This window comes from Schistocerca gregaria, chromosome 2 (assembly GCF_023897955.1).
Source record: "Schistocerca gregaria isolate iqSchGreg1 chromosome 2, iqSchGreg1.2, whole genome shotgun sequence".
NCBI classification, from domain to species: Eukaryota; Metazoa; Arthropoda; class Insecta; order Orthoptera; family Acrididae; genus Schistocerca; species Schistocerca gregaria.
In genome coordinates, this window is record NC_064921.1 from 481298006 (window position 1) to 481322867 (window position 24862).

General features: G+C 41.5%; 1 protein-coding gene across 1 annotated transcript in view; it reads right to left on the reverse strand.

The window, feature by feature from the left end:
- Nucleotides 1–24862, reverse strand: part of LOC126335850 (odorant receptor 43a-like) — a 72266-nt gene that overhangs the window by 35576 nt on the left and 11828 nt on the right. Inside the window, exon 2 of the mRNA XM_049999321.1 lies at nt 13289–13584. Coding sequence (XP_049855278.1) covers nt 13289–13584 — 296 coding nt within the window. The remainder of the gene's footprint in view (nt 1–13288; nt 13585–24862) is intronic.

Below are 24862 nucleotides of genomic sequence, written 5' to 3' on the forward strand. Positions count from 1 at the left end.
CAAAGAAATACACGGCACAACCGTAGACACCTGCAATGCACCTTACAGTACCAAATTGTTTGTGGACCATCTAGTAATTTTTTTTCTCTCGTCAGTCTTTGACTGGTTTGATGCTCGCCATGAATCCTTCCCCTGTGCCAACCTTTTTACCTCAAAGTAGCACTTGCACCCAAAGTCCACATTTATTTGCTGGATCTATTCCAATCTTTGTCTTCCTCTACAGTTATTGCCTTCTACACCATCCTCTAATACCATGGAAGTTAAATATTATCACCATGTCCCTTCTGCTTGTCAGTGTTTCAATATATTCCTTTCTTCGCCGAATCTGCAGAGGACCACCTCATTTCTTGCCTTATGACTCCATCTAACTTTCAACATTATTCTGTAGCGCCAGATCTCAAATGCGGCGATTCTCTTCTGATCCAGTTTTCCCACAGTCCATGTTCCACTACCATACAATTCTGTGCTCCAAACTTTCATTCTCAGAAATTTCATCCACAAATTAAGATACGTGTTTGATACTAGCAGACTTGTCTTGGTCAGGAATGGCGTTCCTGCCGCTGGTAGTCCGTTATTTATGTCCTCCTTGCTTCGTCCGTCACAGGTTATTTTGTGTCTAGGTAGCAGAAATCCCTAACTTCAGCTGCTTCGTGACCACCAAACCTGATGTTAAGTTGGTCTCTGTTCTCATTTCCACTACTTCGCATAACTTTCGTCTTTCTTCGTTCTACTCTCAAACCATGTTCTGCACTCATTAGACCATCCAATTCATTCAGCAAATCGTGTAATTCTTCTTCACTTTCACTTAGGATAGCAATATCACCAGCAGATTTTATCACTAATATGCTTTCTCCCTGAATTTTAATCTCACTCCTGAAACCTTGTTTTATTTACCTCATTGCTTCTTCGATGTATAAATTGAACATCAAGGGTGAAAGACTACACCCTGTTTTACATCCCTTTTAAAGAGAGCAAATCGTTCATGGTATTTCACTCTTATCGTTCCTCTTGTCTCTTGTTCACGTTGCATATTGCCCTTCTCTCCCTTCAGCTTACTGCTATAATTCCTCAAAATTTCCAACATCGTGCACCCTTTGATAATGCTGAACGCTTTCTCCAGGTCGACAAATCCTGTGAGCATGTCCTGATTTTTCTTAAGAGTTCCTTCCCTTATCAAACGCTACGTCAGAACTGACTTTCTGGTGCGTTTACCTTTCCTAAAGCCAAACGGAGCGTCATCTAACATATCTTCAATTTTCTTTTCTGTGTTTCTGTACATTATTATCAGAAACTTGTATGTGAGCTGTTCAACTGATTGTGCGATAGTTCTCGCAAATGTCGGCTCTCATATGATCTACACACCAACATGGATAATCGTTTTGTTGCCACTTCCCCCAATAATTTTATAAATTTAGATGGAATGTTATATACTGCTTCTGCCTTATTTGATTTTAAGTCTTTCAAAGCTGTTATGAGTCCTGACGCCAATACTGGATTCTCTCTGCCTCCCCTGTCGACGTCTGTTTCTTGTTCTATCACATTATCAGTTTAATTTCTCCCCTTCACAGAGTCCCTCAATGTACTCTTTACACCTATCCGCACTAAGCTTTGCTCTCTACAGTAGAATTCCTCTTACACTCTTGATGTTACTACCCTTGCTTTTAATTTTACCGGAGTTTGTTTTGACTTTTCTACATGCTAAATCAGTCCTTCCGACAGTTATTTCTTTACCGATTTCTTCACATTTTTCATGTAGCCATTTCGTCTTAGCTTCGCTGGACTTCCGATTTATCTTATTCCTGAATCACTTGTATTTCTGTATTCCTACATTTTCCGAACACTTTTTAGTTTCTTCTTTCATCAACCAACAGAAGTATTTCTTCTGTTACCCAAGTTTTCTTCCCGGTTAACTTCCTTGTACCGTTTCTTTGTCCACCATCTCTAACTGCCTTGTTTAGAGATGTCCATTTCTCTTCAACAGAACTGCCTACTGAGCTATTCCTAATCATGTTATCTACAGCGTCAGGTAGCTTCAAGCGTATCTCTTCTTTCCTTAGTACCTCCGTATTCCACTTCTTTCCGCATTGACCCTTCCTAAACAGGTGCTGAAATTCCAGTCTACTCTTCATTATTACCAAATTGTGATATGTGTATATATTAGCCCCTCGGTACGGTTTATAATCCAACATCCGATTTCGGAATCTCTGCCTGGCCATCATTGAATCTAAGTTAAATACCTCCGTATCTGCGGGCCTTTTCGGTGTATACTTCCTCCTCCTGTGTTTTCTTGAACGGAGCAATTGCTACCACCATCTGAAAGTTATTGCAGATTTCAGTTAGTCTTCCTCCTCTCCCATTACAACTACCAAGCCCATGTTGTCCAGTAAACTTTCTTCTTATCCTTCCCCCACAAACACATTCCATTCATGTTATCGTGCTCTGCACTCGCTGGCGTCCTCTACTAGTCCACAGCGGAGCTCGGGGTTACAGCACGAACTAAATACACCTGAAGAGACCGAAACCAGTGATGTTTTAAATAAAAAGACCTCAAAACTGTAGCTGTATTTTCAACCTATAGTATTAGATTTTCATCTCCCTTTACATACTGAGTTAACCGTTCAATATCCTCAAATACTTTCTCTATCTCTTCTGCTTGCGACGTCGGTATGTATTACTGAACTGTTATTGTCGGTGTTGGTTTGCTGTAGATTCTGATGAGTATCATTCTATCAGTGACCTTTCCACAATACCTCACTCTCTGTCCCACCTTCCTAACCTCTTAGGCTCGCAAAACTCCCAATAATCTTATGGTTCGGGTTAGTTGATGATATTTGCGTGATAAAGACAAAGGACCAAGATAACCTATAATTCCTTCACAACTTCAATGCCTTCTCTTCCATCCGCTTCACTTGGTCCTCCTCAGTCTCCTCAAACCGACTTGTCACCTCTCCACATTAAACCCACTAGTCGCCAACAGTAACTATATTTTTGCAGCTCCCATCCCTTCCACCCGAGAAAATCCATCCAATACAGCATGACAACCTGCGGCCGATGTATCCGCAGTGAAGTCAAATTCCATTTCCTGTATGCTGAATCTGAATGTGTGGTGTACTGTCACCCACCCAACCGACATAAGATCCAAGTCCATCCCTACGCCACTATATTAAGAGGATTAGGATGTAAGACCTCCCCAATCCACCCACCCAGCACTTCCTACTCCAGTCCAGTCACAGGCTTAACCTACCTCAACAGAGGCTGGACAATCTCTGAAGACAGCCATGTTATTTACCAACTCTGATGCAAACACTGTACAGATTTTTATGTCAGTATGACAACCAACTAGCTGCTTACTAGCGCGAATGGCCACCGACAAACTGTTGGCAAGAACAAAGCCGAGCAGCCTGTGGCACAAAATGCTGCTTCACAACCTGGGCCGTCTAGATCCACACAACGACCATGAGCTTCCCTGAACTATGCGTATGGGAGCTATTCTTGCAACAAATCCCACGCTCCTGAGCTCAGTTTCTATTAACTCCCCACCAACTTTATCTTCTTCCGTCGGGGTGTCACTCCTTTCACAATTCACGTCAATGTGAGCACATCTCCTTCTATTTACACAACGTTCCATAGGAATGTAATCACGATTCTTAGCAAAATCAAGTAGGTAAACAGAAACGTAAAGCCAAGGTATGAGATGGGAGAGAGAAATGCCTGTGAAGCTATATTGCTAACATGGCGGTTACCTGGGAGGTCCCATCACATCGTAAGTTTTAAATATAAGCAGTGTTGCGTGACATATGAAGTAGATCGAAAATTACACGAGAAATATAATGATGTCTTTCATTTGAAAATAGCTTGTTTCATTCTCGAAAACAATGAAAATGTTGGCGATAACACATAAAGGCTAAAGGATGTGCTTGACCCATTACTCAGCGGTTTGTGAGGTTGTTTACCCGATTCCTCACTGACATCAATCAACGTATGTAACGAAATGAGGTCACAAACGGAAACCTGAAGGATTTAAATCTGGAGAACGCAGTTGTTACTCCACCAGACCTCAACCTCGTAACAACAACGATTCTGTACTATTGTACATATCAGTAATTCTTTTCATCTGATTTTACGATAAACTTGTGTAATTGATGTTCTGATTTCATTTCTTTTTGTTTTCTTTTTGTATCATGCCATTATGTTACGAAAACTGTAAATAAGTTTCAATGTGAATATTAATGTTTATGTCAAATGTCAATTGTAATAGAATTGAAATGTAACAAACGTTGAAACTGTTGTAAGATGTTTAAAATTGTAACTGTGCGTCTGGTCCATACGTAGGCAATGTGTTAGGATATGTAGAATGCAAAACCTCGGGTGAATACCCGGTCTGTCAGGGAGCGGTAAAAGGAGGATGGCAGGCGAGCGCGGGAAAATGACGAGGGCACTGCACGACACAACGTGCACAGTAGTGGTTGGAGTTTAGCACTGGTTTGAGCAACACCTTCTGGAGCGACGAGGCTCTCCTGGACGACATAGCTTCACTGAGCCTCGGGTATGCCGTTCCAACGTCCACACAGCATGGCAAAATTCCATGGGCACTAACTAAATGGAAAAGTATTGCGACACTAAGAGGAATTACAGTGCCGATACGTCAAGAGCCATAGCTGTGGTTGAATGTGTGCTCTGTGCCTCGCCATCTTGCCACCCGCCAACGAGCCGCAGGTTGAAACTTTTAGTACTGTATGCGTATGGATCAGAGAGTGAGCTGTGTTTTTTTGGTGCAATAATAACATAAATTTTACCAGAACTTTTCCATCATTCAATTATCCTCACACCTAACCTAGACAGGGTCCTTTCCAAACGTTGTGCAATCCGAGTGTCCCGAAATGAAAATTAAAAATTGTCTTAATAACAATTATTTTCAGAATTAGCTATATTAGAATGGTGTTTAAAGAAATGTTTTGTTAATGAACCAGTAAATGAATAGCGAAGGTTTAAAGAAATCGAAAGATAACTTAAGTATTGATATACTAATTAAGTTAATTATTTCGAATAGATCTAACGGCATTTAAATGAGCAGTAAATAAGATGAAAAGAGTAGTAACTTATACACTCCTGGAAATGGAAAAAAGAACACATTGACACTGGTGTGTCAGACCCACCATACTTGCTCCGGACACTGCGAGAGGGCTGTACAAGCAATGGTCCCACGCACGGCACAGCGGACACACCAGGTACCGCGGTGTTGGCCGTCGAATGGCGCTAGCTGCGCAGCATTTGTGCACCGCCGCCGTCAGTGTCAGCCAGTTTGCCGTCGCATACGGAGCTCCATCGCAGTCTTTAACACTGGTAGCATGCCGCGACAGCGTGGACGTGAACCGTATGTGCAGTTGACGGACTTTGGGCGAGGGCGTATAGTGGGAATGCGGGAGGCCGGGTGGACGTACCGCCGATTTGCTCAACACGTGGGGCGTGAGGTCTCCACAGTACATCGATGTTGTCGCCAGTGGTAGGCGGAAGGTGAACGTGCCCGTCGACCTGGGACCGGACCGCAGCGACGCACGGATGCACGCCAAGACCGTAGGATCCTACGCAGTGCCGTAGGGGACCGCACCGCCACTTCCCTGCAAATTAGGGACACTGTTACTCCTGGGGTATCGGCGAGGACCATTCTCAACCGTCTCCATGAAGCTGGGCTACGGTCACGCACACCGTTAGGCCGTCTTCCGCTCACGCCCCAACATCGTGCAGCCCGCCTCCAGTGGTGTCGCGACAGGCGTGAATGGAGGGACGAATGGAGACGTGTCGTCTTCAGCGATGAGAGTCGCTTCTGCCTTGGTGCCAATGATGGTCGTATGCGTGTTTGGCGCCGCGCAGGTGAGCGCCACAATCAGAACTGCATACGACCGAGGCCCACAGGGCCAACACCTGGCATCATGGTGTGGGGAGCGATCTCCTACACTGGCCGTACACCTCTGGTGATCGTCGAGGGGACACTGAATAGTGCACGGTACATCCAAACCGTCATCGAACCCATCGTTCTACCATTCCTAGACCGGCAAGGGAACTTACTGTTCCAACAGGACAATGCACGTCCGCATGTATCCCGTGCCACCCAACGTGCTCTAGAAGGTGTAAGTCAACTACCCTGGCCAGCAAGATCTCCGGATCTGTCCCCCATTGAGCATGTTTGGGACTGGATGAAGCGTCGTCTCACTCGGTCTGCACGTCCAGCACGAATGCTGGTCCAACTGAGGCGCCAGGTGGAAATGGCGTGGCAAGCCGTTCCACAGGACTACATCCAGCATCTCTACGATCGTCTCCATGGGAGAATAGCAGCCTGCATTGCTGCGAAAGGTGGATAAACACTGTACTAGTGCCGACATTGTGCATGCTCTGTTGCCTGTGTCTATGTGCCTGTGGTTCTGTCAGTGTGATCATGTGATGTATCTGACCCCAGGAATGTGTCAATAAAGTTTCCCCTTCCTGGGACAATGAATTCACGGTGTTCTTATTTCAATTTCCAGGAGTGTATATTGGAAATCTGGAACTAATAATAAATTCAGGAATCATTTTTTTAAATACAGCGATCATAACAGTTTCTTGTAGTAAACATTATGGTTTAGTGTTACGTATTCATGATTTTCCAAATCAGTACAGAACGTGGAACTATCAGTTCAATAGATTTTCTGGTTCTAAAATTCTACTATATTATACAGTGTTACAACTTGTTTTGCATGAATATATACCAACTTGTACAGGGAAAAACCTCAGTTATTGCCTAATTAGGCTGGCGACCGTATTATTGTCACGTTGGTAGCATCTTCTTGTTTGCTTTCGATCCATCCTGACGTGTGATTGCATTTCGAAATTAAATGACGGATCATTGTTATTACAGGGTGGATGTAAGTCTGATTTGCCACCATTCAGGTACACACGGACGATATCTATGTCAAAATCCTTTCTCATAAGGTGAATCCCGCTCATTTACCATAGCACAGGTTTTAACGTGTACTGTGTCGCGTAGGTTAAAATCTGTCTATGGGGAAACCGGATACCCAGGTATGCCCCTATGTTACCTCGTTGTGAGACAGGGCACCACCGTCCTGAAGGAAAGTTGGAAATGTCACATCTTCACACAGCATCAATGGCAGCAAATCTCCGTGTACCAACTGCAAATAACGTTCTGCTGAATGAAAACCCCATATCTTACAACAAGCATAACCTTCACTGCGCAGATACCTGCAATGGATCCATCCAGTCAGGGTTGACATCTGACCAGTATCTCCAGTTTTGTTTGTTTAGTTTTCCCTTTACACAGAAATTAGCTTCATTTGTTAACAGTAAGTCACAGTGGAAATGACAGTTCTAAGGAATACAGATAATCCTTACTTGATTGTTAGCTTCTGGAAGTTTCGGAGCCTAGCGTGCCTTTTATATAAGGAAGTATTGTGTCGCTGTACAATGACAACAACGCTCCAGCGCAAGGGGGCATTCATGTTGTGTGACGGGTAAAATTTAGTTTTGACGGTTGACGGATTTTTTACGGATATTATTAAAACTGGGCCTTTTTCGACGAGTTTTTCTGGTTTCATTTAATGATAAAAAAGAAAAACAATATTTTCTTTGATAAAACAATTACTAATACAAATTTTTGTGCACCTACAACACAGTACAATAGACGTATTGTACTAAAACTCTACGTTTCACTCAGAGTGTCGTAAAAACAGGCTGTTTTTCTGATTTGTTCAATTCTAGGCGCTCAGTCCGGAACCGCGCGACTGCTGCGGTCGCAGGTTCGAATTCTGCCTCGCGCATGGATGTTTGTGGTGTCCTTAGATTAGTTAGGTTTAAGTAGTTCTAAGTTCTAGGGGACTGATGACCACAGATGTTAAGTCCCATAGTGCTCAGAGCCATTTTGATTTGTTCATTCAAATTAAATACATGTATTGTAGCCGAAAACTGAACTGGAATTAACTCCTTAGATTTCCTTCCTATCGAGCAAAAGTGCGTCGCTGTTTTTTAGCTAACAGTATCAAACATCTCTGATGACTGTCAAACTCAGCAAAGCAAACATAATGCAATGGCAAATGGATCTAATTTCTCTTGTAAGCAAAGATACAGTAGTAAGTAAGTGTCCCATACTCATGAACTGTGTGTAGGATCAGAAGCAGATATCCTGAAACGCCATCCAGGGAAGGGTCTGAGTGGACGTGGTTCGCCATTGCTACTCTCTGGCCTGTTAAGAAGTGTTGAGAGTGTTTTTGTACATAGGGGATGATTGTGTGGAGTGCTAGTACTGTGTGGTGTCTTGTTTGTGTCTTTACGGATGAGGAGGGAGAGCTTGAAACGGTGCTGGCACATAGCGTAATTCTCTTTAAAAGCACCAAGGGCGGCCGCCTAGCTTAACAATCTCATCCGACGGACGCATTACCACTAACAGTGTCACATGTCTTCTCTTCATGAGAGATTGTGGAGAGTTTTTGAATTTAATGCAGGAGATTGGCGCAAAAACTGGCGACCAGGAAATTTAAAATACCATCTCTCCTCACCAAATTGTTTACAGTGTGCGTTGTATATTTTTCAAAACAACAAAGCAAATATATTTCCACCTGTTGAACTAGAACAGGCGAACGCTGGATGCATTGTTATTGCAGTAAAGTCATTACTTTCAGATAGTGGTCTAGACATTAAACAAATGAGAGGAGTTGGTACGGATAATGCTTCAGTAATGGTGGTATTAAGCATGGGGTTTACCATAAACTGAAATGAGATGTCCCTCGTCTTGAACTGATCCCCTATGTTTGCCATTCATTTCATTAGCAGTTTCCACTGCTGCCTAAATGCTGCCAAGGAACCTTCAGTTCTTGTGAAACTTTCTCTTGGCTTTCTAAATATTCTTCTCAACAGGCTATGTATAGGGAGCTTAAAGCAATAAATGATGAAGCCGAACGCCTTAAAATTATACATAAATCACACATAAGGTAGCTATCGATCGAAGTTGCTGTTAATCGCATTTTAAGTCAGTGGTTTGAACTACAGGCACATTTTGAAATATCCAGACATCAGAGTATGTACTACACGGCTGAATTATTATATAGCATGTACTAGGATGTCGTGAATACGCTTTACCTTCTGTTTCTTAGATCAAATCTAGAAGAAGGTCAACAGGTCAACAAATCATTCCAGTCAAGAACAGCAGACCGTTCAAAGCTACTGCCCGACCTACTTCATCATATTGTGGGATTTACGAGGCAGATTGTTGTGCTCGGTTATGAAAGGGATTTTCTAACTGTATACATTAGAAAATACAAATCCCCTAATATTTATGTTGGCCATGAAGTAGAGGTTTCATTGGTAAATATGATAAGAGAAAGCAAAATTAACGCAGAAAGGGAAACTGTTTTTCGCAGTAGGTGCGAAAATTTTCTGCTTTGCTTAGCAGAGGAGCTCCAGAGGCGACTTTCGAATGATGTCAAGGTTTTGCAAAAAGTGTGCCTAATTGTTCCAGAACAATGTTTGAGGGTGGTGAAAGAAAGTATAATCCCGCTAGCTCAGGAATTTCAATTACCTGACACAGAAATAACAAAAATTGACTTTCAGTGCTCAAAATTAACTACTGTTCAATGGAAAAATGTCGACAATACAGTAGAACTTTGGCAAGAGTTTACATCATATACAGAGGCTATTTCCCAAAATCCATTTCAGGAGCTCTCGGATTTTACAGTGATGCTTTTCGTATTATCTTGCTCAAATACTGAGGTCGAAAGAGCATTTAGCACGCTCAACAATGTGAAAACCTCCCTCAGGAATAGACTTAAAACCAATACGCTAAGCGCGATTCTCACTGTGTGGACCGGAATTAAGCGTGTGAACAAATGTTGTCATAATTACGTCGTATGAGAGCATGCTTTGAAGCAAATTGGCACAATAGCAGCGTACCGAGGAGGCCAACAATCCAGAACGTCAAATGAAGAAGAGGCAGAGGACGATATGGATGAACTGTTATTATTTCAATCGACATAGGTGAGTATATATCTTTAAATTTGTGCATCTTCTCGTTTTCGTGGCGCAATGACTTCTACGTTAAATTCTGGGCGTGCTGAGCACAATGTCGGCTTCTCCTTCTAATATTTTGGCTGCATACTGTCCATTCATCTGTCTGTCGTTTCATTCTGAAGATGACTGGATGCTATGCAGCCGAAATATTAGAAGTAGACGCTGACTGTGTGCGACTACACGCCCGAAATTTATTGGAACGTATTTAACTTTGCTTGTTACTGTCTCACTAAAATGTGATGTAGTTATATAATAATATATATTTTATATTTTGGCCGAGTTCGGAGGACTTTTAAATGTTTGTCCGTCTCTTGAACTAGGTATGCGCATAATGTTTAATATAAATTTTAATTTTGTCTCTTTAATTTGCAAGAATTTATGAATAGATCAGATTTTTACGGATTTTGTCGGAGTTTTAATCTTTTCTCGATGCGTAAACAAGGTAATCAAGGGAATGTTTTAAAATCAGTTTTATTTTTTTCTTCAGTTTTGCAAGGAAATATGGAGATATTTCATTATGACGGAATTATGGGTATTGTTTTCACGGAAAAAAATAATCATGTGTTGGCAACACTGCATTTTGGCGTGGGGAGGGAGTCTGTGTTGAGCTTTTGTAGGGAAAGGTCACCCCCTGCCACTCCGATGATGAATAACGTGCAGAATATAGTGTAAAGTGAAAGTAATAGTTAAAAAGTGTTACACTGGTTTGGCGGAGAAAAGTATTTCAGCTATTTCGCGGAAATATACTCGGAATTAATTAAAAGAGTTACGTTTAAAAATCGTTCTCGTGGAGAAACATGCTAATTGCACAAAGTAAATGAAAGGGCTTCCGTGATCAGTGATTGCTCGTTTAATTAACGTGGCATTGCAACGCACCAATAGTTACTTCATTGTTAATGTGGAACAAATATTAGTGATGAATGAGAGGTGAAAGAGCGTACCCGTTGTTAGGGAAGTGTATTATGTGAAAAAGTAAACGTAAATGAAAAGTAATTGGAATTGTACCGTTATTTATTGAAAGTGACATCTTTTGTTCTTTAATTAAATAACTTCAATGTCAGCAACATGTAAGGCACACGTGTTTATATTAGGTACATGGTCAGGTCATTTCCGTAACAAACCGTGATATCTATCTGAAACTCCCACACTTGAATCCGATGTTGCGATTGCTGCAAAATAAACTAGAGAACACTTTAATTAGTAAAGACAGGAGCCTTGCACTGTTTTCGACCTGCTTGTGTTTCGCCAATTCTGCAACTAAACCTGAAGATTTTGATCAGCCTGAGTAAGATGTAGTATTTGCATTTTGTGAGTGTGGTCAAAATTTTCATTACTGATTGTACCTAAGAGATGTGGCTCCCACTAAACAATGCCAGATTAGGAGTGGATGTTGCTTCATTCGTAGACGTTTCGATCATCCAACTTTCGATTTCTCAAGTTTCACCAACACACTTTAGTTAATGGGCGGTAGGTATGGGTTATGTTGTTTGAAACCTTTTGCAATTACATGCGTACTCCACATTTCTGATACAAGGACAATTTCAATGCTTTTGACCTGTGTTACGATATCATGTTTCAATCAGCTGTCAATATGATTACTCAGCTGTAACTGGAGAGTGAATTAAGGTAAGCTTAACTTTCAGCAGGCGACCGACCTACCCGACATGATGCCCTCGCCATATTTCATTTGATTTCAGCTGAAAGGCACAATAGTTTTTCTAGTGTAATTCTCTATCTGTATTATAGGTCGTGTGGCGCGCCCTCCACTTGAAAATAACGAGATGCAGACAAGATGGTGGCTTTTAAAATTGACGTCATGTTGCTTTTGCCTCTCTCCGATGTCATACTAGATGAAACCACATTTCTGTTTATTCATCTGTCAGTCTTTTTGAAAGATATTTGCACATCTGTTGTGGACCCTTTTCTTCTTCTGACTGTCAACGTGATGTTTTTGCAAATGGTGCCTTGCTCACGTTAGACAGGTCAACATGAAAGTGGAGGCATGAACGTCAGGGAAAACTGGCAATATGCGACAAGTAGGCAGTATGCCCAGAAAGGGGGAGGTAGGGTAGCTTGAACTGGAGAGACGTCTATGGCGGGGCCCTTTGTTCCATAGGCGACATGATGAAGTCGATATTAAGTGAGTCAGTACATAACCTCCACAGGTGCGTAATAGTTGTGAAGTTGATATCCCTATAGATTTCCACGCTGTTGCCAAATGCATCTGTATCTGAGTGAGGTGCAAATGAAACAAAATGATTTGAAAATTTCTCGGGTATTCAGCCTGGTAGCGTCGTGCAAAAGGCGCGATACTTCGGCAAGACGACTTCTTGCCAGCGTCAGACGACACACAGCAACAAATGACCGTCAAAGTCGGTGACGGTTGTCCGCACATCATTGCAGCCAATAGTGGTGTGGCTTCTTAATTTTTGTGAAAGCACAGGACTAGCGGATTGCAATTTGGTCCAATATATTAATTACTAGATTTGATAAAATCTTCTTCACCAGAACGATATTATCTGGTGATTAGTTCAAATGAAAATCTACCATTTTATTTCTTATGATGAAATGTAGATATTTCAGTAATTTTGGTAACAGTGACCATTGTTTTTGTACACTTTAACTGAATCTTCAGTTGAAATATTGCATTACTACCAAATTAGCAGTGTCATATATTTACATAGTGTTTTAAATATTGGTAAATGTATGTATCGGCGGTGTTTTTTTCTTTATGAAAGTTTGGTTCATTACTACTGAATGGATATACACTGCTTAGTGTCTTGTGTATAAAAATATGTTGAAGACAAATGGAAGCAGTATAGATTACTGTGAGATGGCATTGAACTTACTGGAATGTTTAGCATAAAAATAATGCTGCAATTACAAAACTGAGCACTTCTTCCAAAGCGGTGAAAGAATGTTTGATTTCTCTGTATCTTTCTGCTTGTTACTCAGTCAAACTGTTTTGTCAATATAAATGACATATGTCAGATTTATGTTTAAAACGTGCTCTGGCTCTAATTAAAGTGCAATAATATTTACTGTAGAGTAATTACAACTGTCATATGTTCTTAGTTTGGTCATTATAAACACAAATTTAGTGAGAGTGCAATTGCCTGTGCCGGACTGCTGCTGCTCTCGCTGTTACCCTTAACTACAGCATAGACTATGTCCTCAGATAAAGACATAATTCACTATCGATACGTGTGATGAATACAGAGGGAATGGCCAGAACCTCGGTGAGGTCTCCCCAGTTCTTCCAGACGCCCAGCACGTTCTCGATGGCGTTGCCAACGGCCAGCGCAGCCAGCCACACCTTGAGGAGCGAGAACCGCCAGGAGCCGGGCAGCGGCCACACGCCCAGCGCCCACAGTAGGCGGATGTTCGTCTTAAGCAGCGACCGCTGCGTGTAGCGCCAGGTTAAGGGGCTGCCGTCGGCCGAGTTGTCTGGCTGCTTGCCGCTCTTCATCCTGACAGCACATAAATCCAACCTTGTTCTTGCAGGCTTCCTTGCAGCGTGTACCAGTTTAGCTGAAAAGTGGGGCACCAGTACATCCAGTTTCTAAAAATGTCTTAAGAGAGCCCGCGTTTACTATTTTAGGTTTTATTGGCACTAACAAATATCATAACGGCAAGTTACCGGACAATACCGGCATCGTGGAAAGATATTGTGCGCTGACGTTATTCAGTAACCCTAGAGCTATATGAGTGGCGTAAAAGTGATGCTCCCCAAATGCATTGGCCCTTCCCAAATAACATTCGTGAAAACAGGAAATCTTCAAGGCTATTGACGATATCTAATATTTACTAGTTTCTATTTATCCATGCATGTTTTAAGAACTAAAGTTGTAGGATCAGTGTGTGTCTCCTGAAGAATATTTCTTGACTTATTATGACATCTGTCATGCTTCCAAACGAGAATTTATTATCACAAGATTTCCTAAAATTGCTACATTATCAGTTTCAGAATATTAACTGACACGTAAGGGGGTGACAACACTCTACAAACAGTGGCAATTGCTCAGCCACAATAAATGGTGTGGTGTTCTTATTAACTGGTTCTGCATCACCTAATCACTCTCGACGGAAGAACATGACGGCCATTACCCTCGTCTCAAACACATGTGGACCTGTAAACCTAAGTGTTATAGCAGAAAATAGAAAGTAGAGGTAAATTAGAATTTTTTTACTAAAGATCGTTACCACTGCCACAGGCAAAATCAAGTCTTGCCAGAAGGAGAGGAGGAGGCAGGAAGTGAGCCAGTATGTCGCAAGTGGATCAGTCCCTCAACGTATTACGGTATCATTTACTGAGTGAGAATACGCATTCAGGAGAAATACAACTGCGAAAAAACACCAAAAGAAGTGGGGAATGCATATCCGTTAGCCCGTAAGAAATGGTGCAAGAAACTCTACATCTTACGCGAGACACAACAGTTACCAGCCTACTAAATTAGTGTAGCAGAATAGGGAGGAAAAATGCGGTCGCCGGCCGGAGTGGCCGAGCGGTTCTAGGCGCTACAGTCTGGAATCGCGCGACCACTACGGTCGCAGGTTCGAATCCTGCCTCGGGCATGGATGTGCGTGATGTCCTTAGGTTGGTTAGGTTCAAGTAGTTCTAAGTTATAGGGGACAGAAGACCTCAGATGTTAAATCACATAGTGCTGAGAGCCATTTGAACACTACATATCCCACGGCTTTTCCAGCCCTGACCTTCAACATGGAAGCCAGATCAGGGTCTCCAGTATCAACATTCCTGTTCTAAATCCAAGTGCCTCTAGGTGTTGAAACCGACCAAGGTAAAAGGGAGGAGATCGAAATAAAACTACTGACGCATGGTGCACTGCTGTTGGATCATCAAGGGTAATCGTAGAACTCAGAGTGGGACCGAGAATATTCCAGCAGCCATCGCTAGGTCACTTGTCATTGGGCAACAGCCTACCCTGTCGCAGTTTTCGTCAGACATACTGACACTCTTTATTCTTAAATGTATGTCTACCGATGCTTGTCCTTGGATAGCCAAGAAAATAATAACACCACATTGGTCCCATTTGGACGCATTTGGTGATAAAATCGCAATAGCTGACGTTTTAGCGTTTACTACACGCGCCGTAAAGACGCGAATACTACGCCAATCTTTTGCGCATACGTCATACGTCGGTTCTTATCTGCCTGCATCGGAGTAGCTCTAATTATCAAATACGCCACAGCAATACCCTGAAAGGAAAACGTTTTGATCACCCCTCACATTTTTCTCAGTGGCGGAACTCTGCATCTATGTGTGTAAGATTCGTTTCCGCGATAAATCTCTAAGTGATCTCGCTGCTTTTTTAATTATGAGTCAGTCCCTTCATATTGTGTACGGGTATTTCAAACGTGTAACTTTTGTATTTTGCCGGCATGTTACAGATCCAAACTATGGGAGAAAATGTGATTGTTCCGTAGCAGTTACCAATCGGCGATGCATTACAAAGCGGTTAGAGTGATATAAATGATGTGTTAACTGTTTATACTCCCAAATGATTCATCGCACAGCAGTATGTTTTGTCTACGAGAGAGAGAGAGAGAGAGAGAGAGAGAAACGAGATTGTGCTGAGACCTAGGAACCTCCAACCAGCTAAGCGACCAGATCCCACTTCATCTTTTACGAGAACTAATACTACAATTTTAGAAACAGAATCGGTGGAAGGATGAAAGTGGCTAAACGCAACTGAAGAAGCACATGCTTGAACACTTAAATACCTTGTATTACGACGCAACTTCTTTGACTTTGAAAATAAAGTCTACGAGTTGCAACCTACCAGAAAAACTTAACGCTGCAGCACGTAAGCAAAGGGGGTGTGGGCAAGTTTCTGAGTAACTTACCTCCAGCAGGTTTATGAGTCACAACTTAGTATGAACAGTGGTTGCTGAAGGACTGTCAAAACAGGTTTCTGACGTTATACGAGAGACATTCGCAAGGGGTGAGGTATCAGGTGATTCCGGCGCTACTTCATGATTCTTCACTGTGAGATGTTGGCATGGCTCTGACCTTTCCGGTCACACAAGCCTTTACGTTCGCCATCGCCATCGCCCTGCAGTCCATCTCACTTGTTGCTAGTACTCTATATTAGACCTAATCCAAGTTTTGAAAGATTTGGTTCTCTCTTCATAGGTTTTTCAAATTTTCGCAGACCTTAGCCCACCTGTCTAAAGGAGTTCCGGCCACTTCTGCATTTTCAGCTGTGTGAAAAGTTTCGTTTACTTGAAATTTTCACAAAGACAGTGGGTAATTGCTTTTCTTCAAGAGAAATTATATTTCACGTATGAAAGTACACACAGTAACAAAACTCCTTGTAGTAATTTCATGCTCTTGAGTATTTCCTTCAACGCAAGTACAACACATTTTATCTGACTCAAAAACCGTGCCACAAACAGCTTATTGTGTTACCTTGACTGAGAATGCGGAGTGACTAGACACCGAACCCTAGTTCAGTTGTTTGTTACCAGTAAAAGCATTAAGGCTTATACTCAAAGTCTTTGGCGTTTTAAACAACAGCCTCTAATCCTGGTAGTTAAAGTGAATCACTAAGTAAACCTTTTGATCCATTTTTTAACTGATTAGGGAGACCAGATTTAATGAACGCTCTAAATACTCGTCTTTGCGCATAAGTCGATGACTGATAGTTTCAGTTAGTTTAAGCGACGTCTGGAACCGACAACAAAGATAATATTTTCTTTATGTAGCCAGTCCAGAAAAAGGAACGGGACGTTAGGAGTCATCTTTATATTTTAGTAGAAGAGGCTTAGTTATAATTACTACAATGGACTTCACTTTCACCGTTTAGTTTATCAATATGTTATTTAAAGCATTATGACATTGTGATAGGTCTCAGTAGTATGCAAGCGGTGTTTCACAAACGGCTGGGGCCTCTCAGTTTTTGAATACTTAAGATTCGAGAATGGAGAAGGTCATCTCATCTATTGAATATATCTAATATCTGTCAGTTTATATTTCATCGTGCCTGTTTGAGAGATTGGTGAAAACTACCGTTTTAGGTTCAGTCATTTATATCTTGAATATTTGCAAGACTTCTTCTGTCTTGACTTCTTTTGTGAATTTTCATACTCTAAAATGGAAGTGTATGACTTTTAAATGTTGACACAATCACTTATTATATCAAGGGCGCCAATAATTACTAAAATAATTCAGATTATCGGTTTCGGCATATTAAGTCTCATCTACGGATATGACAGTAATCAATATACAGTTTCATAGTAATCTGTAAACATTAGTTACACGCACACCAGACATCAGGAAAAATTACACAAAACACATCAACCTACGTCTTCTCTTCACATGGAAACGAGTCTCTTTTACAGGACCAATGAATATTAATTTCTGTCAGTATATTAATTAAGTGGATTAGTGCAAATCAGTCGTGCAGATGAGTCATATTACGTCTGTCGGTGTCCTTGCTTGGACCTTACACGCTCCATTTGAATTCTTGTCATTCTTGTCACATCCAACAACGGCACTTATTACTTCTAAACCAATACTGTGAACGTTTATAGTAATTAGCGGAGCTCTTCTCATAACCAATTACTGTGTGCTGTGGCCTCGAAAGAGCTACGAGGGCTGTTCGTAAATTAAGGTCCGATCGGTCGCGAAATGAAAACCACAGTGAAAATCAAAAATTTTTTATTCGCAACAGTTAGCCACACCTTGCAGCTACCTCTCTAAATAGTCGCCGCCATTTGTCGTGGCGTTGCAAATACGTACCAGTACCCTCGTCACAGAAAGCAGCCGCCTGTGCTTTCCGCCAATTCTCTATACTGGTCTCCCTTTCGTTGTTTGTGCCAAAATGTTGTCGTCGTAGCCAGCGGTTCATGTGAGCAGAAATGAACAACGGAGGGAGCTAATTAAGGGCTATACTGTGCGTAATCAAACACTTCCCATCGAAAACGCTGCAGGAGCTTCTTCACTGCGCTTGCAGGATGCGGCTGAGAATTATCGTGAAGAAAGAAAGGCATGACAAGTATGTTATGTAGGATCTCTCACGAGATCCAAATACTTGCCGCGAGATACAGTTGTTTTAGGGATTTCTACGCGATTACTTTGTGATTTCAACTGAAAAGATCTACGTGCGCACTAACGACACTGGCCAACACATCTGTGCAAACTTCCATCGGATTTTCACAGTGGTTTCCATTTCGCGCCTAATCTGACCTTACTTTCCGAATAAGCCTCATAACAAATTGATCTAGTCGAGGACTACACTAAAATGTGATTATGATTACAAATATGCTGTTTCTTCTGGTCTGAGACAGAGCATACACCAAACAGACAGAAAATAGTGACGCCAGTTCTTCACATACCACAAATTTGTCATGTCCCAAGGTGGACAGGTACTTATCTAATAGAAGTGCGTAAAAAAAACCGATAGTACAGAAAAACGCTCCAGTAATTATATAGATATTTAACGGTAAGTCTTCCGTTTGGTAATGGGCAAACAGCAATGCCTGGCGAAATATTATTTTTGCTACACGAATATACGAGTAGAAGAGTTTTTATGGGGTTGAATGTCCGTGACCAGTGGCTGTGGGAAGAACATTTATGATCTTCTTGATTTGTTTGTTTCTAGGATCCTTACAAACTTCGTTAAGATGAACAAAACCTAGGGAAAAGACTTTCTCTTCTTTCGTAATCTTTCAGAGACCCTGGATCTTGATTTTGATTCGATCTGGTTATTGCAAAAGCCATGCTGAATGAGACTTGGCCATGTGTGGTTACTTAACATTCCTGAAAAGAGAAAATCTACAAATAAGTGATCGCACTATTTTACGGAGGATGAAGCTATCCCGAGGCCACGGATGTTGCATTATGGTTCAGTATAGCGCCTAAGTTTCGTAAGTTTACGAAAACACGGAGATGTTCAGTGAACAAAACTTCCCTGTTACACCAATTCATTGTCATAGAATGTATGGGGAAGGAAATACGCCCAAGTGTCTCTGACAAACCACGCTAGAATTCGGCTTCAGTAATGAAGTCTGATTGTAATTAAAGTTCCAATTTCAAACTGCTGTACAGAATTAACCAATGTTCAGAATGACGAAAAATTTCGACGAAATATTATCGACGAAGGGGAAAACGTATGGAACGTACGGAAACAAACAAAAAAAACATTTTATTACATTACGGCAGAAGACGAAAAATAAAAGACGCCGGGTGCACGTCTTTCCCTGTGTTTGCATCTGAGAGGCTCGGCATGAGTGTTTCAATGCAGGATAGCACGCTGCTCTTTTGCATGAATGGTGGTTGAGCGCCAGTGTTTCTGCAGAAGTTGCACACACTCAAGGGCATGAAAAAAGGCGTTGCTCAGATGTCTCAGAAAAGTCTGGAGAAATGATTACGAGAACACAGGTTCTTTTTGACTGCATTGTGGGAAAGGGAGGAAAACAAGTGATCCGACGTCAGTAGAAACTGCGGCCACAGGGTTGCAGGAGGGGCTGAGCGGTGGTGTTGTACCACCCAGTGCACGGGGAACTTCCGGAATCTTGTACGTGCATGTGAGCATACACCATAAAATTCTACGAAATATCCTGCATTGCTGTCCGTACAAAATGGCCGATGATTTCAGGAGTTGCTTCGTGCTGACCTGCCAGTAAGACAAACGTTAGCTCTAATATTTATTCCTCGCGTGGAAGTGGGCAGTGAATGGTCATGGAGCATTCTGTGGACAGACGAAGCCCATTTCCATCTCCAAGAACATGTCGGTATATAGACTGCAGAATATCAGCAACTGAAAATCCGTTCGCATATCAACCGGTATCGCTTCGCTCTGCAAACGTAACTGTGTGGTGAAGGTTGACAGCATCGTTTATCGTAGGGGTTATATTTTTTTCGAGGAGATGCGTCCTGGTACCTGTACGGTCACGGGTAAACGTCATGAGAGTCTTCTGTCCACTAATTATGTTCCAACGTGTCAGTAGCATGTATGTGTGTGTAGGATCGTTTTTATGCAAGACGGGGTTTCTCCGCACATTGCCCAGCCAATGAAGTATGTGCTTAGAGGCATTTTCGAAATGCTATAATTGTCAGCAGTTATTTTCCTACAGCCTGGCGTGCAGATCGTCAAATGATAATCCGCGTGACTTCTGGCTGGGTTTTTTATTCAATGCTACGATTACAAACGAAGCCGAACTGAAGGCACGCATTGCTACAATGTATAGTGTATGATCACCTATTAATTGACATTGTGTGCTGTACCCTAACTCTTTATGAGGGCCTGAACTCTGCAAGGGACATTTTAAGTGAGGTTTATGAATGTCTGCAGAGGAATAGAAACATGTTCTTCCTCAGGAGCCGATACTAGAGAAGAATGTTGAGCGTTGGGTTTGGAGCGAAGTCGACTTTCTAACACAATCAAAAGGTGTTCCATTAGATTCATGACCGGTCTGTCAACAGGCCAGTCCATTTCCTGGGGTTTGGTTTTGTTCACAAACCATTGCCTCACAGATGCTGCTTTATGAGAGAGTGCATTCTCATTTTGATAAAACATCCATCATCTCCTACCTGTTCCTCTAATAAACGTAATACAAAGTGCTGTATAATGTGTTTATACCCTTTAGAATTTAGTGTTTTGTTAACCACAGTGATATGACCACTCATGTCGCCACGAGAAACACAGCCATACCGTAACCCTAATACCTCCTTACTTCATTGCTGGCATTTGTTGTGATTGCAGATAATGTCCTCCAGGAATCCGCCAAACTCAAACCCTTCCGTCGGACTGATCCAGGTTACAGGGTGTCAGTTCACTCCAAATAACTCATTTCTATCCACACACTGTCCAGCGGCGTCTCTCTTTACTCCCCTTAGGCTTCGCTTACCATTGACTACAGAGCAGTGTGGCTAATGAGGAGCTGCTTAAACATTTTTTTCCAATTTGTTTAACTGCTTGCTCGCATTACTTATGCTAGGTGCACAATTGGTATCGCTCAGGGAAACAGAAGGATTCCTTCTGTTGATTTCTTCCGATTTTTTTCAACCGCCATTCGCAATGCTCGACGGTCAGTGTCCGTCAGAATATACGATATGTCTGGTCTTGATTAAGTTGTGGTTGTTCCTTCGCGTTTCCATTTCAGAAACACATTAGTAACAGTCGACTTGGGCATGTTTAGAAGGGCTGAAATATCCCTGGTGTATTAAATGACCAGTCCACTTTTCGGACTTCTACGGCTGATATCTGTGGTCTAGGGCTAGCGTCTTAGATTAGTAATCGAGACGTCCTCGGTTTCAGTTTAGAACCCCACCACCGCTTAAATTTATAGCAAAAATCATCAGCAATGGTGGTCGATGTGTTCTTGGGTAATAAGTCGCCTTCATTCTGCCAACGGCCTTTTCAAAGATGGCTGGGGAGCGGACAGAGGTTCAGGCCGCTCTCTTGCCCTTGGGATGAGAATCTGCCCCTAAAGGTAGAAGAATCAGCAATGATCAACGACATGAGGATGCACAAGGTAATGGAAACAACTGCATTAAAGACACATAATGTGTATGCACAGAATATGTGGCTATAGTTTGAAGTGTTATTATGAGTCCTCTATTGCCAAAAGATTGTGGAATATAGCTCGCGTCACATACGAAGGCACTTCCGCACATAGAGGCGGAGCAGTGGAGGGATGAGAACTGCGCATGCGCGGCAGCAGAGAGTGGGCAAACAAAGTCCACGTTGCCGAACGGCGTTGCTGCAGATAACAGTCAGTCTCATTTGCCTATGATACATCGTATTATACTTCAAAGCTCTGAGGAAACAATAAATATTACAATCAATTTCGATCAGTCGTCTTGAGAGAAATATTAATTCTCGTCTTGATGACTTTTGCGTCCACTGCTCCACAGACTTACTCTGCTTGGCATCAGGAGGCAGGAATAGCTGACACAGCTTTGAGAAGACGTGAAATTCAAAATTTCTCAAAATGACAATTTTCCAACGACAAGATAAACGAAAATTCTTGCAATAATTAACATTTATTGCCATTTGAACTGTATTATAAGTAAAATTTTAATACACAGCAAAACTAAGTTCAAGCACAAACCGTAATCATTATATTTGCTGGACGACTGCTGCTACTCAATATAAATTTTGAAAATGTGTATAAGGTGTGTGTGTTGATGTGTTTAACTGTAATTAAGTGTAATCAATGCATGTAGAAAAGAAGTAGTGGTGGAGAAGACTAACGAAAAGACTGTCGTAAAAATGGTCAGTAAGTTGTCATATCTTTCGCTGTGAACGGGCATTATGAGTGTAAACTAACTCGTTCGACATTACAGTGAATTAACCATCACCTGCGAATAACTCCAGGGGATTATGACCGATAACATCGAAAACCATCGATATCTCGACCAGTAACACATGCTGTCATGCTTATCCAGTTCGTGACTTGAAAATGATAGGGGTTTACATTTGGAAATACTGGACTTTTGACGAATTTATCCAGCTGCTTTCTCGCATGTTATTAGGACATACAACATAATGGGAGAAACTTAACTTCTCCTTTGGCAATATGTTGAACATTATAGTCTGCATAATTCAAAGAATATAAAGTCCTAATCAAAAAGGCTAGGACGTTCTCATTAGTATGGAGTAACTAATATGCTGACATACACATTTTTCAACCATGAGTCTTTAAAACTAAGAAATATTATTAATTTGTTCCTAAGTTTACATCGTAATACCACTGTCACTTCTGTTTGAGTCTGTTTCCCAACAATCTGATTGTAAATTTACGATGATATATTCAAGGCTCACATCCATCAACACTTTCCTGTCAAATTATTCTTTCTGAAGCTTTTCAGTATGCCACACAGACTGTGCTACAGGTGGGATGTTGTCTGTTGCCTCATGCACAAGCAATTCAGTGAATGTCATCTTGAATTTTTTCCTACCATATAGCCTTATCCTTTGCCCAAATTAATTCAATAGGGCTAAACTGACAATGACACGTGGTAAATGCAAAACAGCGTAACCCCATTCACGTGACTTGTATAAATTAACGAGCTGCAGAAGATCGGCCTGAGTATCGTTTATATTGTGCTTAATATGTTCATTTGTAAGCCACGGAAAAACATCCGCTTTTCTTGTGTTTATACTTTGTGTTTTCTCTGTAACAGTTGAATTGTAACTGTCAGTGACCCACTTCGAAGGAAGGCGTGATAAGAATTGTGAATCACGTCACGAAACTGGCAGCGTTAATTTCCGAATGGTAGTCACTGCCATTTCTCTTACACGTAAATACAAATTTACTCTCAGAAGCAAAACCAGAAGAAGAGGCAGCATGCAGCATAATTATCCGAGAATCTATTCCTATGAAAAGTTTAAAACCGCCAGTGCCGTCGAACATTTTCTAGCAGATCTTCCTCGAATGATTCTAATTGGCCCATGTTTCATCAACGTAATACACTGTTGAACTACCTTCTTCTCTTGTATCATGAATCTTCATATGAGACGTAGTTCGATTGGCACCTATGTCACTTCTTTGAACTAAAAACTCTCTTCTTATCATATCAGGAACCAAATTCTTTTAAAATTCTTCATATTGAACAAGCACTTACCATTTAATCTAAATTTATGCTGCGTAACTGTGACACGTTTTCGTGATGTCAGGCATTCACCATTCTCATAGAGCACTTTAAAACGTCGTTGTTAAAACCATCTATTTATGTCACAGGTTCCTTGCGATGTCGAATCTTTCCAAGCCACATGAAACCGACTTTTTCTTTGGTACCTACTGCTCTGACACTTTCATTTACAACTCTCTTTATAGTTCTCTTGGTGGCTCCACACGGTTCTGGAGTCAGTTTTTGTGTCTCCAAATGTCAACAGTAGGAGACCAGCTTTCAAGTTCACATTTGAAAAAGTTATAAATGTGGCACATAGTCCCCCTCGCCTGCTTGTGAAGCACTTCACATTTATTGCCATCACCTGGCTATCTTTTTTTAATTGCACTTAAACATCTACAAATACACACTCACACCTGTACTGCTACAAGAAAAAAAAGGAAAAAAAAATTACAGTTGAATGAAAAATTCGGTTCTTGCGAAGCATGGCAACAGTGCGTCATGGAGGAGCGAGATTCTCGCTGTCTAGCTGTAATTCGCTGATAGACGCTAGAAAAGACAATGAATATTATTGACTACAGTGGCTAGTGGAGAGGAATGCGAAGATTGGCTGAAAACTGACCCGCCTTCAACATGACGCGCACCGTAGGGAACTGCCAACGGGGAGGTAACGGTGGCAAAAAGACTGAATAAATAACTAAAATAATACGTTGTACGAATCGGAGCGTGCTATGCTACAAGTTTGAACATGGTAGGGAAGATATATAATCTCAAACGAGGAATGCCAAGACTCAATCTATATACAATGTGGGTCAGTGAAGTTAAATAGAAAAAAGATAAGAATTTTTTATTAGATGAGTATAGCGGAATATCAACAGCAGCAAACTATGGCATAAAGGGAATAGGATGCGTTATGAATAGTATTGTAGGACAGAGAGTGAGCTGTTTTGAACAGGTCAGCAATTTGTTCGTATCAGAATCGACAGAAAACCAATGCCGACAACAATAGTTTAGTTATAATGCCGATGTCGTAAGCAGAACGTCAAGAGATAAAGTATATGATATAGAGAAGGTAATTCAATACGAAAAGGGAAATGAGAATCTAATAGTCATTGGAGATTAGAATGCCGTTGTAGTGGAAGGAGTAGGATTATGGAACAATATGGTCTTGATAGTAGGAGTGAGAGAGGAGAAAGACTAAATCAATTA